The 19,813-nt window shown below is 50.1% G+C and overlaps 1 protein-coding gene across 1 annotated transcript in view; it reads left to right on the top strand.

Annotated features, from left to right (window-relative positions):
• The window catches only part of map6a (microtubule-associated protein 6a), an 86,016-nt gene that overhangs the window by 10,464 nt on the left and 55,739 nt on the right, over positions 1-19,813 (top strand). The window contains exon 2 of the mRNA XM_072477429.1: positions 11,851-12,251. Coding sequence (XP_072333530.1) covers positions 11,851-12,251 — 401 coding nt within the window. The remainder of the gene's footprint in view (positions 1-11,850; positions 12,252-19,813) is intronic.

The raw sequence follows: 19,813 nt of genomic DNA, 5'->3' as shown, positions 1-19,813 counted from the left end.
TAAAGTCTGAAATGATCATGCCCACTTTCCGAAAAAAGGCCTTTGGTATAAAGATCGGGAGAGCCTGAAAGATAAACAAGAATCTTGGCTGAATATTCATTTAAACCTCTTGGACCCTCCCCTGCAGTGCATCCCGCCTCTTAAGATCCTCCCTGACCTCCTCCACCAGCTTCGTTAAGTTCCACTTATGGAGCCCCGTCCATTCCCTCACTACCTGAATCCCCAAATACCTAAACATATCCCTCGCTATCATAAATGGCATCCCCCCTAAATTAGCCCGCTGTCCCAACTCATTCACCGGGAATACCTCGCTTTTCCCTTCATTCAGTTTGTACCCTGAGAACCCGCCAAACCTCTCTAGCAGGCCCATAATCCTTCCCATACTCTCCAACGGATCCAAAACATGCAGCAAGAGGTCATCGGCAGAGAGCGACACCCCTCTGTCCCCTCATAATCCCCCACCACTCCGCCGACCCCCCGAGAGCCACTGCCAACGGCTCTATGGCCAGTGCAAACAGCAACGGTGACAGCGGACACTTCTGCCTCGTACCCCTGTGTAAGTCAAAGCTTCGTGAGCTCATGTCATTTGTCCTCACCCTCGCCCTTGGTGCCACATACAGCAACCGCACCCATGCCACAAATCTCGGCCCAAACCCAAACCTTCCCAAAACCTCAAACAAGTACCGCCAGTTTAAGGGACCGTTCCCTGCCTGGCCTCAAAATTGAGAAGTTCAGACGGGGCTCCACGGCCGATGACTCTGTGAGGGCTCAGGTGGGAAGGTGAGGGTGGGGGAACCACCCTCAAATTATGTCTTTTCACAATCAGTTCTCTCTCCCCCAAGGTCTATCCCCTATCGGTGGTATCTCCCTCTCTCTAGCTTTTCCGTTAAGACCTCCTCAGCCCCTCTCCCCACCATCACCTGGTCCTCAAGCCCCCTCCCCATCATGAGACTTCCCCGCACTTACCCGATCCTGGACTCCAGGACTTAGAATCTTGGGACTGATTGTAAGCCCAGTCCTGACCATTGCGATCACTGATGTTTATAGAATCTTGGAATCCCTACAGTGCAGAAGGATGCCATTGTGCCCATCGAGTCTACACCAACCCTCTAAAAGAGCAGCCCACCCTGGCCCACTCCCCGCCCTATTCTCACAACGTCGTAACCTAACCTACACAACTATGGACTCTAAGGGGAAAATTAGCATGGTCAATTCACCTAATCTGCACATCTTTGGACTGTGGGAGGAAACCGGAGCACCCGGAGGAAACCCACGCAGATACGGGGAGAACGTGCAGACTCCGCCTAGACAGTCATCCAAGGTTGGAATTGAACCGGGGTCCCTGGCGCTGTGAGGCAGCAGAGCTAACCACTGTGCCACCCCCATGCGCTGCTAGGGGCTACAGAGGTCCCAGCCAATCGGATTGGTTAACAGCTCTCTGAGGTGTAACTTCCATCTGAGTGAAGAGCAGGAACCTTGCCAATTATCCTTCCTCGGAGCGCTCAGTGGCCATGGAGCTGCTGTGATTGAAGGGGGTCCATTCCTCACCAATCTTTGGGTAGTGGGGTGGGAAACCCCAGCATCTCAGAGATCCAGCCCCATGCAATGTTCTCCCTCTTTCTCATTCTTGACCTGTCTGTAACCCTTGTCATTGGCTATCACAGCACCATCCTCCCCTGCCTCTCTGCTGCCTACTTGACCTTAACTTATCCACTTGGAGCCAGAACAATGGTGCATCTTTGAACTCTGCAACTCATTCGGCCCATCGAGTCGTCACCGACCCACATTAAGCCCTCACTTCCACCCAATCCCCGTAACCCAATAACCCCTCCTAACCTATCCGGTCAGCTTCCACAGGTACACGAATGACTGGGAGCTTTACCTTTCCGCTAATTCTCTCAACCCCCCTTATCATCGCTGTGTCAGACATCCTGGGTAAACCTGGCCTCTCTCCTCCTGTTTAACATCAGGTGTGAGGGAGAAACATTGGCAAGGACACAAGGGGGAATTCCCCAGCTCCTTTCCAGGTACTGTCATGGGACTAATGACTTCCGCCTGAGATGGCAGATAGGGCCTCAGCTATATCTGAAGGACAGCATCTTCAGCAATGCAACACTTCTGCGGTGTCAGCCTTTTGATATGCTCAGATCTCTGAAATGGTTTCCGAACCCATGACCTTATGGATCGGAGAGCTGCACTGAGCAACGGGTGGTAGCTTAATGCTGTCAGATGATGCCAATTTGTCCTCTGTTTCAGAGGTGGTGTTAGGCTGCTCATTGTCAGCTGGCAAAGTATTGCAATGTGAAGGCTTTATACCTCACTGAGGTAAACTTACACCCAGTTCACCTTCCAGGTCACCTCCCTCTCTGCACTCGGGGCCACCTCCTGCCTGGCAAGTTGGAGTTCGGCTCTGGAGCTTTGCTTCACCCTTCTGGAATTCTCCATAATTCAAAAAGGAACATTGGACTAAGGAGCAGGAGGAGACCATTCGGCCCCTTAGGCCTGCTTTGCCATTCAGTGAGAGTCATGGACTCAACTCCACTTTCCTGCCTGTCCCTCGACTCGCTGTCTGTCAAAAACAGGAGGTGGATGGAATTGAAGGAAGTGCAAGTTCTGGGAAAGAATGGGGTTTGATTAGTTGAATAAACTTTCCTCATTTAGGGATTTCCTATATTATTATTGAATTTGTGATTCAGATCATTCAGCATCACCAAATACAGGCTCTAGGGAGAGATGTGTGGATTCCTACTGATGTATATATCATCAGGCTAAAAGACGCTAAAAGTTTCACATGACATCCTACTGGCATCATATTAAAAACACCCAAACTAAAAGGTAAAGTTGCCATAGTTCCAGGTGACCATAGGTTGCTTTCCCCTTTGAGGGGGAGAGCTGACCGGTGGTGATTTAACTCAAGGGTCACCACACCTCAGGTGAGGGGCAAGGTTGAGAAGATTCATGAACAAATGGGGGGTTCTTTCCAAGGGCTGGTGCAGTTTCAATGGGCTGAATGGCCTCCTTCTGCACTGTGAATTCTATGATTCTATAACACCCTTTCAGGCGGATGTTTCAGATTCCCACCACCCTCTGGGTGAAAAAGATTTTTCTCACATCCCCTCTAAATCTCCTGCCCTTACCTTAAATCTGTGCCCCCTGATCATTGAGGGGACAGTTTCTTCCTAACCACCATATTTATGCCCCTCACAATTTTGTACACCTCAATCATCAGGACCCGCTCAGGCTTCTCTGTTCTAAGGAAAACAATCCCAGCCTATCCAGTCTCTCTTCATAGAATTTACAGTGCAGAAGGAGGCCATTCGGCCCATCGAGTCTGCACCGGCTCTTGGAAAGAGCACCCTACCCAAGGTCAACACCTCCACCCTATCGCCATAACCCAGTAACCCCACCCAACACTAAGGGCAATTTTGGACACTAAGGGCAATTTATCATGGCCAATCCACCTAACCTGCACATCTTTGGACTGTGGGAGGAAACCGGAGCACCCGGAGGAAACCCACGCATACACGGGGAGGATGTGCAGACTCCGCACAGTGACCCAAGCCGGAATCGACCCTGGGACCCTGGAGCTGTGAAGCAATTGTGCTATCCACAATGCTACTGTGCTGCCCATTCATAGCTGATGCACTCCAGACCAGGCAACATCCCGGTGAGTCTCCTTTGCATCCTCTCTAGTGCAATCACACCCTTCTTATACAAGGAACAAAGAACAATACAGCACAGGAACAGGCCCTTTGGCCCTCCAACCCTGCGCCGACCATGCTACCTGCCTAAATTAAAACCGTCTGCACTTACGGATTCCCTAACCTTCCATTCCCACCCTATTCATATGTCTGTCCAGATGCCACTTAAATGCCGCTATCGTACCTGCTCCCACTGACAATATTGCATTCTTTACCCGTGAGTCTGGCCTCAATAAAACTCGAGATGGATTTGTAGGTATAGTATTATTTATTTTAACCAACGTGCAAGGCTGACTCGCTTCACAGAGACTCAGAACACAGAACTGTCTCCTGGACCCCTCGAAATGAATGAGGTCGGAGACAAAGAGATCTCTGCAAATACATTCAAATGGCATCAAGTTTCACATACAAGATTCCCATAGGTCATCCTATACCCCTCCTGACCTGGCCATACATCTTGATTGGCTCACTTCGCATTCCTTAACCCTGGGCCTTTTGTTACCCAGCATCCTTTTCCCCATCCTCCTTGCCATGCTTTCTGAATTCCTTTGTCCTTTGTCCTTTGTGAGCTCACTACTATTAGTCTGGCCCACATCTACATTACTGTAATTAATATTTGAACTAACTATTTTATATCACATTCATCACCACCACCTCCCCAGACAGCGCGTTCCATATATTTACCACCCTCTGTGTAAAAAAACTTGCCTCGCACATCTGTTCTAAACTTTTCCCCGTGCACTTTATACCTATGTTCCCTAGTACTTGATTCTCCTACCCTGGAAAGAGCATCTGACTATCCACTCTGTCCATGCCACTCATAATCTTGTAGACCTCTACCAGGTCGCCTCGCAACCTCCGTCGTCACAGTGAGAACAGACCAAGTTTATCTAACCTCTCCTCATAGCTAATGCCCTCCATTCCAGGCAACATCCTAGTAAACCGCCCCTGTACCCTCTCAAAAGCATCCGCAACCTTCTGGTAGTGTGGCGACCAGAATTGCACACAATATTCCAAATGAGGCCTAACTAAGGTCCTGTACAGCTGCAACATGACTTGCCAATTTTTATATTCAATGCCCCGACCGATGAAGGCCAGCATGCCATATGCCTTCTTGACCACCTTATCCACATGCATTGCCACTTTCAGTGATCGGTGGACATGCATGCCCAGATCTCTCTGCCTGTCAGTACTCGCAAGAGTTCTCCCATTTATTGTATAATTCCTACATGCATTGGACCTTCCAAAGTGCATTACCAGACACTTGGCCGGATCAAATTCCATCTGTCAATTCTCCGCCTAAGACTCCAACCAGTTTACATCCTGCTGTATCCTCTGACAATCCTCTTCACTATCCGCAACTCCACCAATTTTTGTGACGTCTGCAAACTTACCAATCAGAGTGGTGACCAGAACTACACACAGTACTCTAGCTGTGTCCTAACCAACATTTTATACAGCTCCATCATAACCTCCCTGCTCTTATATTTTATGTGTCGGCAAATAAAGGCAGGTCTCCCAAAAGCCTTCTTAACCACCTTATCTACCTGTCCTGCCACCTTCATGCCACGGACATGCACCTCAAGATTCCTCTGATCTTCTGTAATTCCTAGGGTCCTACCATTCATTGTATATTCCTTTTGCCTTGTTAATCCTCCCGAAATGTATTACCTCCACTTTTCAGATTAAATTCCATTTATCACTCTTCTGCCAATTTAACCAGCCTGTATATATCCTCCTGTAATCTAAGGCTTTCCGCCTCACTATTTACCACACCACTACTGTTTGTGTCATCTGCGAACTTAAGTTCATGGATGACACAAAACTTGGTCGGACTGTAAATAGTGAGGTGGATATACTGCAGGAGGATATCAATGAGCTGGTCAGGTAGGCAGTGCAGTGGCAAATGGAATTTAACCCGGAAAAATGTGAGGTATTGCACTTGGAGAGGGCTAACAAGGCAATGGGTTACGCTATGAATGATAGGACTTTGGAAGTACTGAAGATCAAAGGGACCTTGGAGTGCATATCCCCAGATCCCTGAAGGTGGAGGGCAGGTAGATAAGGTCATTAAGAAGACATATGGGATACTTGTCTGAATTAGTTGAAGCATAGAATACAAGAGCAGGGAGATCATGCCGGAATTGTGTAAAACGCTGATTAGGCCACAACTGGAGTACTGGGTGCAGTTCTGGTCACCGCATTATAGGAAGGATGTGATTGTTCTGGAGAGGGTGCAGAGGAGATTTACCAGGATGTTGCCTGGGCTGGAGGGTCTGAGCTATGAGGAAAGACCGAATAGGCCGGGGCTGTTTTCGTTGAACAAGCGAGATTGAGACAGGATCTGCGAGAGAGATATAAGATTATGAGGGGAATAGATAGGTTGGATCGGAAGGCTCTTTTCTATTAGTAGAGCGTCAAAAAATGAGAGGATATAGATTCAAGGTAATAGAATCATAGAATTTACAGTGCAGAGGGAGGCAACTCAGCCCATCAAATCTGCACTGGCCCTTGGAAAGAGCACCCCACTTAACCCCACGCATCCACCCTCACCCCATAACCCAATAACCCCACCCAACCTTTTTGGACACTCAGTGCAATTTAGCATGGCCAAACCACCTAACCTGCACATCTTGGACGGTGGAAGGAAACCGGGGCACCCGGAGGAAACCCGCGCAGACAGGGGGAGAACGTGCAGACTCCGCACAGACAGTGACCCAAGCAGGGAATCGAACGCGGGTCCCTGTCACTGCGAAGCAACAGTGCTAACCACAGTGCTACCGTGCCGCCCTAGAGGTAGAAGGCTAAGAGGGGACTTGAGGAGAAACCTTTTCACCGAGAGGGTGGTGGGAGTCTGGAACTCGCTGCCCGAAAGGATGATCGTATCAGAAACTCTTGTAACATTTAAGAAGAATTTTGAGGCTCACTCATGCTGCTGTAACCTCCAGGGCTGTGGGCCAGGAAATGCAAAATGGGATTCATGTAGTCAGAACTTAAAAAAAAAAATTTAGAGTACCCAATTCATTTTTTCCAATTAAGGGGCAACTTCACGTGGCCAATCCACCTACCCTGCACATCTTTGGGTTGTGGGGGCGAAACCCATGCAAACACAGGGATAATGTGCAAACTCCACACGGACAGTGACCCAGAGCCGGGATCGAACCTGGGACCTCGGCGCCGTGAGGCAGCTGTGCTATCCACTGCGCCACCGTGCTGCCCTTAGTCAGATCTTTGTTGACCAGCATGGATTTGATGGGTGGAATGGCCCTCCTTCTGTGCTGTAAATGAGTATGAATCTATTAATGTATGAAAAGCATCTTTGAGGCAAGACTTTAAAACCAAGGCTATGCCTGCTCTCTTGTGTGGACATAACATAATCCACGGCACAATTTTGAATAAGAGCAGGAGAGCAGCCCCTTGCGCCCCCCCCCCCCCCCCCGCGCCCCCTGCTGCTCCCACCCTACCCACCCCCACCAACATCCTGGCTAATATTAATCCTTCAATCAATAAACTAAAGACAGATTATCTGGTTATTATCACATAGCTATATATGGGAGTTTGCTGTCCGCAAATTGGTTGCCACATTTCCCACATTACAAGAGGGACTACACTCCAAAAATATTTCATTGGTTATAAAGTGCTTTGGGATATCCTGAGGTGCTTTATGTAAGGGTGCAGGACGGGGACATAAACAAAAGCTTGCTGAATAAAAAACATTCGAGACAGAAAATGTAACAAGCAGACAAGCAATCAAGAATGAGAAAGGGTAAAGCACAGAATTTTATTTTAACATTCCCTTCGGGGGAAATGAATGAAAGAGCACAGCTCCAGACAGAGTAGAAATTAAACTAAAACTTAGAATGGCGGGATATGATAAAATCTGGCCTGACGATGCTAAAAATAGACTCAACAGCAGCTACTAGCTGAGACCTGTCAAGGGAGTAAAGATTGAGAATACGAGCTGGAGGTAGTGAGAAAGAGCTCGGCTTGATCATCCCAACTGCCCAATATTTTTAGCCCAATTTTGCTTGGAAGTGGGGAGGAGAAATCTCCTTGTGGATTCTTGGACCTTGTGGATTCACCCGCGACTGACCTTTAGAAGATTGGGAATGTAACGTAATTGATCAATTTGAACATCGATCTTGATTTGCTGAACTCTAAGATTCTGTTTCCTGCGCTGCATTTCATCCACAATCCTATTTCCAGTGATAGGCATCAAATACTCCACCATGCAGGCATGAAATAATTAACTTACAGGCTTCTCCGCAACAACTGCCAAGGACTACAGGAAGGATGGTAGTTAATTCTTATTGCATAGTTTGTACTCTTTCTCCACGGCTATTACTGAACCAGATTGGTACAATTCATTGGGGACTGGACTCTCTATACCCACCTAGTACAGAAGTATTTGATAACTTCTAGCCTGAAACTCTCTTCCAAGATTCATTGTCTAACATGTGAGTCCATCGAACCCCTCAAGTAGATTCCAGCTTGTAACTCACTCCCCGAATTGACCACTCGAAGGATAAATTACCTGAATCCTTAAATTATGTTCCGGTCTGTTACTCAATCTTGGGTTTAATGTTATTGCTTGAATCCGGGAGGGGGAAAAACATTGTGGTTCCATAGAATCTTACAGCACGGGATCTCGGAATGGTTTGCTTTTTAGAAGGACACAGGAACAGGAGTAGGCCATTCAGCCTCTTGAACATGCTTTATCATTGAACAAAGAACAATACAACACAGGAACAAGCTCTTTGGCTCTCCAAGCCTGTACCGGTCATGATACCACCCTTGGCCAAATCCCTCAGCACTTCCTAGTGTCGTATCCCTCTACACCCATCCTATCCATGTGTTTGTCACAATGCCTTTTGAACGCCGTTAATGTATCTGCTTCCCTGGCAACGCGTTTCAGGCACTCACCATCCTCTGTGTAAAAAAACTGCCTCGCACGTCTCCTCTAAACTTTGCCCTATGGACCTTAAATCTATGCCCCCTGGTGACCTTCTCTCAATTTTGTAGAGCTCTATTAGGTCGCCCCTCAACCTCCGTCGGTCTAATGAAAACAGTCCGAGTCTATTCAACCTCTCCGCACAGCTAACACCCTCCAGACCAGGCAACATCCTGGTAAACCTCCTCTGCACCCTCTCCAAAGCCTCCATGTCCTTCTGGTAGCGTGGCGACCAGAATTGTGCGCAATATTCCAAGAGCCGCCTGACCTGTTCTATACAACTGTAGCATGACTTGCCAGTTTTTATACTCGATGCCCCGTCCAATGAAGGCAAGCATTCCGTATGATTTCTTGACTACCTTGTCCACTTGTGTTGCCACTTTCAAAGATCTATGCACCTGCACGCCCAGATCTCTCTGACTTTCTACATTCCTAAGAGTTTTGCCATTTACTGTATAATTCCCCGTTATGTTAGACCTACCAAAATGCACTACCTCAAATTTGCCCGGGATAAATTCCATTTGCAATTTCTCTGCCCAAGTCTCCAAACTATCTATGTCCTACTGTATCCTCTAACAATGCTCAACACTATCTGCCACTCCACTGAATCAGATGATGACTGACTTGTACCTAAACTCCATCTCCCCACCTTGGTCCTGTGAGTCTAGTATCCTCCACCCCGCCCAACCAGAGGCAAAGTTTTCTCTCTGTCTAATCATATTAAACACTTCAAATGGGCATTTGGTAGTTCAGCACTCAGGAATTGTTGTCAACACTTTTTGTTTTGCACTCATCAGGATAATCTTAAGAATACCAATGTCAGGTGAAACAACAACTTTTTACAGCATTACAAGAGAGTGCTGATTGGCTGGCAACAGGATTCTGATTGGCAGAGGCATTGCCATGGTGAATGCACTAGTTGATGGTGACTGACAGTTAACTGCCAAGCATTGTTTGAAATTTAAGCGAGGCAGCTTGACTTTGATTGGTCAAGGCATTGCCCTGAGAGATGAACCAGCAAATGGCTATCACCTAATTTGTTTTGCTGAAAGAGGCAGTGTGTTTACATGTTCTTTCCATCTGTAAAGAACAGGGCCCTGTATATTAATAATAATAATAACCTTTATTATCACAAGTAGGCTTACATCAACACTGCAATGAAGTTACTGTGAAAAGCCCTTAGTCACCACATTCCGGCGCCTGTTCGTGTACACTGAGGAAGAATTCAGAATTCTCAGCTGGTACGGGAATTGAACCCGCGCTGCTGGCCTTGTTCTGCAGCACAAACCAGCTGTCTAGCCCACTGAGCTAAACCAGCCCTCATTAATTATTAATATTTTAATATATTAATATATGTAGCTTCCAGTACATGTTCTGCCTGTCGCACAAAGGAGCAATGGTATATGAATTTCATTGCTAGAGTGAGCTAGATAAGTAGGCCATACATCCCATAGACTGGCGGATCGTATCAAACAACATGTCCCGGCCGCTGTTTGCAACAAGGCAAAGTACAGACCATAGTTAACCAACCTGTGCTTACAAAACTCCAAACAATGTCCAACATTAGATGTGTTTCTGCGATTAGACAACATTTGCTAAATAATCCTCCGTCTGCTAAAAGAATTACACTGACAACCAATTTCAGATTATCAGTCAGGCTCGCAGAGTGGCACATTTGATGTAGTGACAATGCCTCTTCCAATCAGAGTCCACTTGTCAACCAATCAGCACTGTCTTCTCGTACAGTATAAAATTGTTGTTTACCCTGACATTGGTCTTTTTGTGATTACTCTGATGAGTGGAAGATGAAAAGCTTCGACAAAATGTCTATTTTCAGCGATACTAAAGCATTGTGGATAGCACAATTGCTTCACAGCTCCAGGGTCCCAGGTTCGATTCCGGCTTGGGTCACTGTCTGTGCTGAGTCTGCACATCCTCCCCGTGTGTGCGTGGGTTTCCTCCGGGTGCTCCGGTTTCCTCCCACAGTTCCAAGATGTGCAGGTTAGGTGGATTGGCCATGATAAATTGCCCTTATTGTCCAAAATTGCCCTTAGTGTTGGGTGGGGTTGCTGGGTTATGGGGATAGGGCGGAAGTGTTGACCTTGGGTAGGGTGCTCTTTCCAAGAGCCGGTGCAGACTCGACGGGCCGAATGGCCTCCTTCTGCACTGTAAATTCTATGATAATCTATGATCAATCCAGAGACAGAGACTAATAGTCTGGGGAAATGGGTTCAAATCCATGTTAACTGGTGAAATTTAAATACAATTAATAAATCTGGAATTGAAATCAAGTCTCAGTAATGATGACCAGGAAACTATCAGCGATTTTTGTAAAAACCCATCTGGTTCACTAATGTCCTTTGAGGGAAGGAAATCTGCTGTCCTTACCCGGTCTGGCCTACATGTCGCCTACGACTCTCACCAACTTTTACAGATGCCCCATAGAAAGCATTCTTTCTGGTTGTATCACAGCTTGGTATGGTGCCTGCTCTGCCCAAGACCGCAGGAAACTACAAAAGGTCGTGAATGTAGCCCAGTCCACCTCGCAAACCAGCCTCCCATCCATTGACTCTGTCGACAATTCCCGCTGCCTCGGAAAGGCAGCCAGCATAATTAAGGACCCCACGCACCCCGGACATACTCTCTTCCACCTTCTTCCGTCAGGAAAAAGAGACCAAAGTTTGAGGTCACGTACCAACTGACTCAAGAACAGCTTCTTCCCTACTGCCATCAGACTTTTGAATGGACCTACCTCGTATTAAGTTGATCTTTTCTCTACACCTTGCTATAACTGTAACATTATATTCTGCAGTCTCTCCTTCCTTCCCTATGTACGGTATGCATTGTTTGTACAGCATGCAAGAAACAATACTTTTCACTGTATACTGATACATGTGACAATAATAAATCAAATCAAAAATTGATGTGACTCCAGACTTACTCCAACACTTGACTGTCCCACTGAAATGGCCCATTCAACTCAAGGACAATTAGGGATGGGCAACAAATGCTGGCCTTGCCAGCAATGCTCGCATCCCATGAAAGAATAAAAAGAATGCCCATTTAATTTAACCCTTTCAGCCATAATGGCAAATTGGTAAAATAAAGGAACTATGGAAATGCAAGGCTGTTGTTGTATTAAAATGTTACATTACACGCGGTGAGATGATCCATGCCACAATATCTTTTTAAATTCAGGCATCTGAAGCAGCAACCGAAGCTGGGACAGTGAGTACCAAGCCTGGATCGCACCGGGAGTCAGTCATGAGGCAGGACTATCGTCCGTGGAAGGTGCGACCCGAGCCCAGCTGTAAACCCAAGCAGGAATACACACCCACGGACACGCCCTTTGAGAAAGAGACACAGTACAAGAAGGATTTCAAGGCCTGGCCCATCTCCAAGAGGAGCGACCACTATCCCTGGATACCCAAGGGGGAGCGGGGCAGCCAGACACCCGTGCCCAGCAGAGAGGAGCCATCGGGTTCAGCAGCGACGCCGGTGGCACTGCCAGTGGCGGGCCCCGATCTGGCAAAAGGCAAAGTGGCGGACGCTCTAAACAGGCAGATCAAAGAGGAGAGAGGGACCAGCACCTCTTACAGGTAACAGGCAGGCCCGCAGTGGGATTCCCTTGAATAGCTTCACATTGAGTCACTTTTGGAAAAGATTCTCAGAGATAGGGGGCGGGATTCTCCGCCGACAGCCCGGGGGTTTCCCGACGGTGTGGGGCTGCTCCACAGTGGGAAACCCCATTGACCGGCCGGCCGATAGTGTCGTTTAAGGGACATCTTGACAAATACATGAATAGGATGGGGATAGAGGGATACGGACCCCGGAAGTGCAGATGATTTTAGTTTAGACGGGCAGCATGGTTGGCACAGGCTTGGAGGGCCGAAGGGCCTGTTCCTGTGCTGTACTTTCCTTTGTTCTTTGTAATGGAGCATCCCACCGGCGGGGTGAGGCAGAAATGTGGCGGAGCATCCCGCCGAGGATCTATGCACATTTGGAAGTGAATGGTCTTATTAGCGACAGACAGCATGCTTTTGTACGAGGGAGGTCATGTCTCACTAATTTTTTGAGGACGTAACAAAAATGATTGACGAGGGAAGGGCTGTGGATGTTGTCCACATGGACTTTAGTAAAGCATTTGATAAGGTCCCTCATGGCAGGCTGGTGCAAAAGATTAAATCACACGGGGTCAGAGGTGAACTAGCTGGATGGATCCAGAATTGGCTTGGCCATAGAAGACAGAGGGTAGCAGTGGAAGGATATTTTTCCGAATGGAGGTGGTGTTCCGCAGGGATCAGTACTGGGACCTCTGCTCTTTGTTAAATGTATAAGAAATATATAAGAAGAAAACGTAGCGGGTCTGATTAGCAAGTTTGCGGATGATACCAAGATTGCAGGAGTTGCGGATAGTGATGAAGATTGTCAGAGAACACAGCAGGATGTAAATAAGCTGCAAAATTGGGCGGAGAAATGGCAGATGAAATTTAACCCGGATAAATGCAAAGTAATGCATTTTGGTAGACCCAATTCAGGTGGGGGCTATACAATAAATGGCAGAACCATCAGAAGCATCGAGACACAGAGAGACCTGGGCGTGCAGGTCCACAGACCCTTAAAAGTGGCAGCAGAGGCGGAAATGGTGGTAAAGGAAGCTTACGGCATGCTTGCCTTCATAGGACGGGGTATCGAGTATGAAAACTCGAAAATTATGTTACAATTATATAGAACATTGGTTCGGCCACATTTCGAATACTGTGTCCAATTCTGGTCACCGCACTACCAGAAGGACGTGGAGGCTTTGGAGAGAGTACAGAAAAGGTTTACAAGGATGTTGCCTGGTATGGAGGGTATTAGCTATGAGGAGAGATTGAATAAACTGGGATTGTTTGCCCTAGAAAGACGGAGGCTGAGGGGCGACCTGAAAGAAGTTTATAAAATCATATGGGGTATAGATAGGGCGAACAGTTGGAGGCTTTTTCCCAGGGCGGAAATGACACTTATAAGGGGGCACAAGTTCAAGGTGAGAGGGGGGGGGGGAGGGGAAGGTTCAGTGGAGATGGGCAGAGGAAGGTTTTTACACAGAGGGTGGTGGTGGCCTGGAATGCACGGCCAAGTGAGGTGGTTGAGGCAGGTACGGTAGCAACCTTTAAGACTTATCTGGATAGGCACATGAACAGACGGGGTTTGAAGGATACAGGCTTGGAGGGCTGTAGGGCCTGTTCCTGTGGTGTATTTGTTTGAAACCTTTAATAAATCACTAGTTAGGCCTGAGCAAGAGCATCATGTCCAATTTTGTGCCATCACACTTTGGAAAGGAAGTCAAGGTCTTCAGACATAGGGACACGAGGAGGCCATTCTGCCCCTTGAGTCTGTTCACCATTCAGTGAGGCAATGGCTGATCCTAACTCCATGCGCCCTGCCTTGAGTTGAATCATGGGGGCACATTTCATAAACTTCGCCTCGATTCCCTTGAACAGGTTTTTTTATTAAAAAAAATATATATACTTATTAAAGTTTTTTAACACAATTTTTCTCCCTTACAAACAATAACCGCCCCCCCCCCCACCCTCGTAACAAAAAAAAACGAGAAATCGCGCAGAGCAGGATACATACATGCCAAAATGATATATTTAGACAGCTTTGTACACTGGCCCTCACCCGTACGTGCCAGTTTCCCCAACCCTTCATGTTATCTCTTGCTCATCCACCCTCCCAGGCAGTCCCCCCCCCCAGGACATCCCCTCCACCCCCCCCCCCCCCCCCCCAAGGTTGCTGCTGCTGCTGACCGACCTTCCTCTAACACTCCGCGAGATAGTCTAGGAGCGGTTGCCACCGCCTGTAGAACCCCTGTGCAGACCCTCTCAAGGCGAACTTAATCCTCTGCAACTTTATGAACCCAGCCATATCATTTATCCAGGCCTCCAGGCTGGGGGGCTTCGCCTCCTTCCACATTAGCAAGATCCTTCGCCGGGCTACTAGGGACGCAAAGGCCAGAATGCCGGCCTCTTTCGCCTCCTGCACTCCCGGTTCGTCCACTACTCCAAATATTGCAAGCCCCCAGCTTGGCTTGACCCTGACTTTCACCACCTGAGATATTGCTCCCACCACTCCTCTCCAGAACCCCTCCAGTGCCGGGCATGACCAAAACATATGGACATGGTTCGCCGGGCTCCCTGAGCACCTTCCACATCTGTCCTCTACCCCAAAGAACCTACTCAACCTCGCCCCCGTCAAGTGCGCTCTGTGGACCACCTTAAATTGTATCAGGCTGAGCCTGGCACACGAGGAGGAGGAATTAACCCTACCTAGGGCATCAGCCCACAGACCTTCCTCGATCTCCTCCCCCAACTCCTCCTCCCATTTACCCTTCAACTCTTCTACCAGCGCTTCCCCCTCTTCTTTCAACTCCTGGTGTACTTCCGACATGTTGCCCTCCCCGACAAAAGCCCTCACCTGCATATATCTAAAGGCATTTCCCGGGGGTAACTCAAACTTCTCCTCCAGTGCCCCTAGGCTCGCAAACGTCCCGTCGATGAACAGGTCCCCCATTCTTCTAATCCCCGCCCGATGCCAGCTCTGGAACCCCCCGTCCATCTTCCCCGGGACAAACCGGTGGTTACCCCTGATCGGGGACCACACCGATGCTCCCATTGCACCCCTGTGCCGTCTCCACTGGCCCCAGATCCTTAGCATTGCCGCCACCACCGGGCTCGTGGTATACTTTGTCAGCGAGAGCGGCAGCGGTGCCGTCACCAACGCCCCCAGGCTCGTTCCTTTACAGGACGCCATCTCCATCCTCTTCCATGCCGCCCCCTCTCCCTCCATAACCCACTTGCGGATCATCGCCACATTTGCTGCCCAGTAGTAGCTCCCCAGGTTTGGCAGCGCCAACCCTCCTCAGTCCCTACTGCGTTCCAGGAACTCTCTCCTTACTCTCGGGGTCTTATTAGTCCACACAAACACCATAATACTCCTGCCTACTCTTTTAAAAAAGGCCTGAGTGATCACGATGGGAAGGCACTGAAACACAAACAGAAACCTTGGAAGGACCACCATTTTGACCGACTGCACTCTACCCGCCAGTGAGAGCGGTAACATGTCCCACCTTTTGAAATCCTCCTCCATTTGCTCCACCAACCTCGTCAGATTCAGTTTATGTAGGGTCCCCCAACTCCTGGCTATCTGGATCCCCAGATACCGAAAGTTCCCCTCCGCCCTCCTCAGCGGTAGGTCCCCTATCCCTCTTTCTTGGTCCCCCGCCTGTAATACAAAGAGCTCACTCTTCCCTACATTGAGCTTATAGCCCGAAAACTCCCCAAACTCCCTTAGAGTCTGCATGACCTCCACCATCCCCTCCATTGGATCCGCCACGTACAGCAACAGGTCATCCGCATATAGTGACACCCGATGCTCTTCTCCCCCTCGGTCCACCCCCCTCCATTTATTAGACTCCCTCAATGACATGGCCAATGGTTCGATCGCCAATGCGAACAACAGGGGGGACAGGGGGCACCCCGCCTCGTCCCTCGGTACAGTCGAAAGTACTCCGACCTCCGCCGGTTCGTCACTACACTCGCCATCGGGGCTCTGTAAAGGAGCTTAACCCAATTGATAAACCCTACCCCAAACCCAAACCTACGCAGCACCTCCCAGAGGTAATCCCACTCTACTCGGTCAAAGGCCTTCTCCGCGTCCATAGCTGCCACTATCTCCGCCTCTACCTCCTCCGATGGCATCATTATCACGTTTAAGAGTCGCCACACATTGGTGTTTAGTTGCCTGCCCTTTACAAATCCCGTCTGGTCCTCGTGGATTACCCCCGGGACACAGTCCTTGAACCTCGTGGCCAGCACTTTTGCCAGCAACTTTGCATCCACATTGAGGAGCGAGATCGGCCTGTACGATCCACATTGCAGTGGGTCCTTGTCCCGCTTTAGGATCAAAGAAATTGTCGCTTCCGACATTGTCGGGGGCAGGGTCCCCTCCTCTCTTGCCTCATTAAAGGTCCTCACCAGTAGCGGGGCCAACAGGTCTGCGTACTTCCTGTAGAACTCCACCGGGAATCCGTCCGGTCCCGGGGCCTTCCCCGCCTGCATGCTCCCCAAACCCTTGCTCAGCTCCTCCAACCCAATTGGTTCCCCCAAACCAGCCACCTCTTGCTGCTCCACCCTCGGGAATCTCAGCTGATCGAGGAATCGTCTCATCCCCTCTTCCCCCGCTGGGGGCTGGGATCTGTACAGCTCTTCATAAAAGGCCTTGATTACCTCGTTTATTTTCAGCACACTCCGAACCGTGGCTCCCCTTCCATCTTTGACTCCCCCTATTTCCCTCGCTGCCATCCTCTTACGGAGCTGGTGTGCCAGCATCCGACTAGCCTTTTCCCCATACTCGTAGGTCATCCCCTGCGCTTTCCTCCACTGTGCCTCCGCCTTCCCTGTGGTCAACACGTCACACTCCGTCTGGAGCCGCCGACTTTCCCCAAGTAATCTTTCCTCCGGGGCCTCTGCGTATCTCCTGTCCACTCTCAAAATCTTCCCCACTAACCTCTCCCTTTCCATACCCTCTGTCTTCTCCCTATGAGCCCTAATGGAAATTAGATCTCCCCTGATCACCGCCTTTAACGCCTCCCATACCACCCCCACCCGCACTTCCCCGTGGTCGTTGGCCTCCAAGTACCTTTCGATACACCCCCTCACCTTCCCACACACCACCTCGTCCGCCAGCAGTCCCACATCCAGCCGCCACAACGGACGTTGGTCCCTCTCCTCTCCCAGCTCCAGTTCCACCCAGTGTGGGGCATGGTCCGAAACGGCTATAGCCGAATACTCCATCCCCTCCACCCTCGGGATGAGTGCCCTGCCCAGAACAAAGAAATCTATCCGGGAGTAGGTTTTGTGTACATGGGAGAAGACAGAAAATTCCCTGGCCTGCGGCCTTGCAAACCTCCATGGGTCCACTCCCCCCATCTGATCCATAAACCCCCTAAGTACCTTGGCCGCCGCCGGCCTCTTTCCAGTCCTTGATTTGGAGCGGTCCAGTGCTGGATCCAACACTGTATTGAAGTCCCCTCCCATTATCAGGCCTCCTATCCCGAGGTCCGGAATGCGCCCCAACATGCGCTTCATGAACCCTGCATCATCCCAGTTCGGGGAGTATACGTTTACCAACACCACCCACGTCCCTTGCAGCCTACCGCTCACCATTACATATCGCCCTCCATTGTCTGCTACAATAGTCTTGGCCTCAAATGACACCCGCTTTCCCACCAATATTGCCACCCCTCTATCCTTCGCGTCCAGTCCCGAGTGGAATACCTGTCCTACCCATCCCTATCTTAACCTGACCTGGTCCGCCACCTTCAGGTGAGTCTCGTGGAGCATGGCCACGTCTGCCTTCAGTCCCTTTAAGTGCGCAAACACTTGAGCCCTCTTCACCGGCCCATTCAGGACCCTCACATTCCACGTTATCAGCCGGATTGGAGGGGCTCTCACCCCCCCCCCCCCCCCCCCCCCCCCCCCCCCACGCCCCGCCAACTAGCCATCTCCTTTTCTGGGCCAGTCCCGTGTCCACGCCTCCCTCACCCTCCAGTCCCCCAGAGGGGGGACCCCCGTCCCGACCACCTCTTCTGTGTCCCATTCCCTTTCGGCCAGTGCAGCAGCAACCCTCTCCCCACCCCCCCCCCTTCTCCCCCTCCCCTCCCCCCCCCCCCCATTAGACCCCTGTCTAGCTTTTTTGCTCCCCCCATGTCACTCCCGTAAGTCAGCTGACGCCTGCTGACCCCGGATTCCCCCGCCGTCTCATTGATCTCCCCGCGTGGGAGTCTCCCAATCCATATGCATTCCTTCGTTCCTCTTCCCGCCTTTCTTCCCGCGCGCGGGGAAAAAACCTGCGCTTTCCAAAGCCCGCTCCGCCCCCTCTGGCGCAGCTCCTGTCGCGGCCTTGTCTCTCTCCTCCAGCCCATGTAACATTTCCTGCGCGTGATTGACCCCCTATATACAACAACCATCACACATCAAACCCCAAAACATCCCCCCCACCCTCACAAACCCTCAGTTAGAGTCCAACTTTTCGGCTTGTACAAAGGTCCACGCCTCTTCAGGCGTTTCGAAGTAATAGTGTTGGCCCTTGTATGTGACCCACAGTCGCGCTGGCTGCAGCATTCCGAATTTCACTTCTTTCCGGTACAACGCCGCTTTGGCCCGGTTGAAACCCGCTCTCCGCTTTGCAACCTCCGTGCTCCAGTCCGGGTATATTCGGATCTCTGCATTGTCCCACTTACTGCTCCGCTCCTTCTTGGCCCATCTCAGGACCCACTCTCTGTCCGTGAACCGGTGGAACCTTGGCGGCTCATTTGCCTGGGGCTTCTTCGCCAGCATCCGATGTGCCCTGTCCAACTCCAGCGGCCTCGAAGGGGCCTTCGTGCCCATCATCGCCCCGAGCATCGTGCTCGCGTATGCCCCGGCATCAGCCCCCTCCACTCCCTCAGGGAGACCCAGGATTCGCAGATTCTTTCTCCTCGACCTGTTCTCCAGGTCTTCGAGTCTTCCCGCCCACCTCTTATGTAGCGCCTCGTTCTGCTCCACTCTCACCGCCAGGCCCACGAGCTCGCCCTCGTTCTGACTTACTCTTTTCTGTACCTCCTGGATCTTAGCTTTGTGGGCCTTCTGCGTGATCCCGAGTCTTTTAATTGCCGAAAGCATAGGCGCCAACATCTCTTTGCGCATCTCCTCGCGCTGCTCCTCGAAGCAGCGCTTGATGAACTCCTGCAGCTCCCCTTTGTCCCTGGCCGCCGCCATTTTGTTTTCTTTCCCTCGCTTCTCCCGTTGCTCCAGTGCCGCTCCTTTGGCCGTTACACTTCTGGTCCATTTCATAGAAGTTGGCAGTGTTTGCTTCACCAGTCTGCCCCAAAAAGTCTCTGGAAACTCCTGAAAAAGGTCTGAGAGTCGGCTCCAGACAGGAGCTGCCGAATGCGCGACCTACTCCTCCATGGCCGCCACCAGAAGCCTCGTCCCTGCCTCTTCAATGGCCCTGGTAGATCTTTTCACAGTTGTTCCCTCTGCTGCTAGAATTCACCTTTGATAGAGTCAAGCCAGATTGCAGCTTTAAGCTTGCCCTTCCTCCACCTGCATGCTGGAAGAGGCCCTCGTCTACTGCT

This window comes from Scyliorhinus torazame, chromosome 15, assembly GCF_047496885.1.
Source record: "Scyliorhinus torazame isolate Kashiwa2021f chromosome 15, sScyTor2.1, whole genome shotgun sequence".
NCBI lineage: Eukaryota > Metazoa > Chordata > Chondrichthyes > Carcharhiniformes > Scyliorhinidae > Scyliorhinus > Scyliorhinus torazame.
The sequence above is the reverse complement of the archived record's forward strand: the minus strand, read 5'-3'. Positions and strand labels throughout refer to the sequence as shown.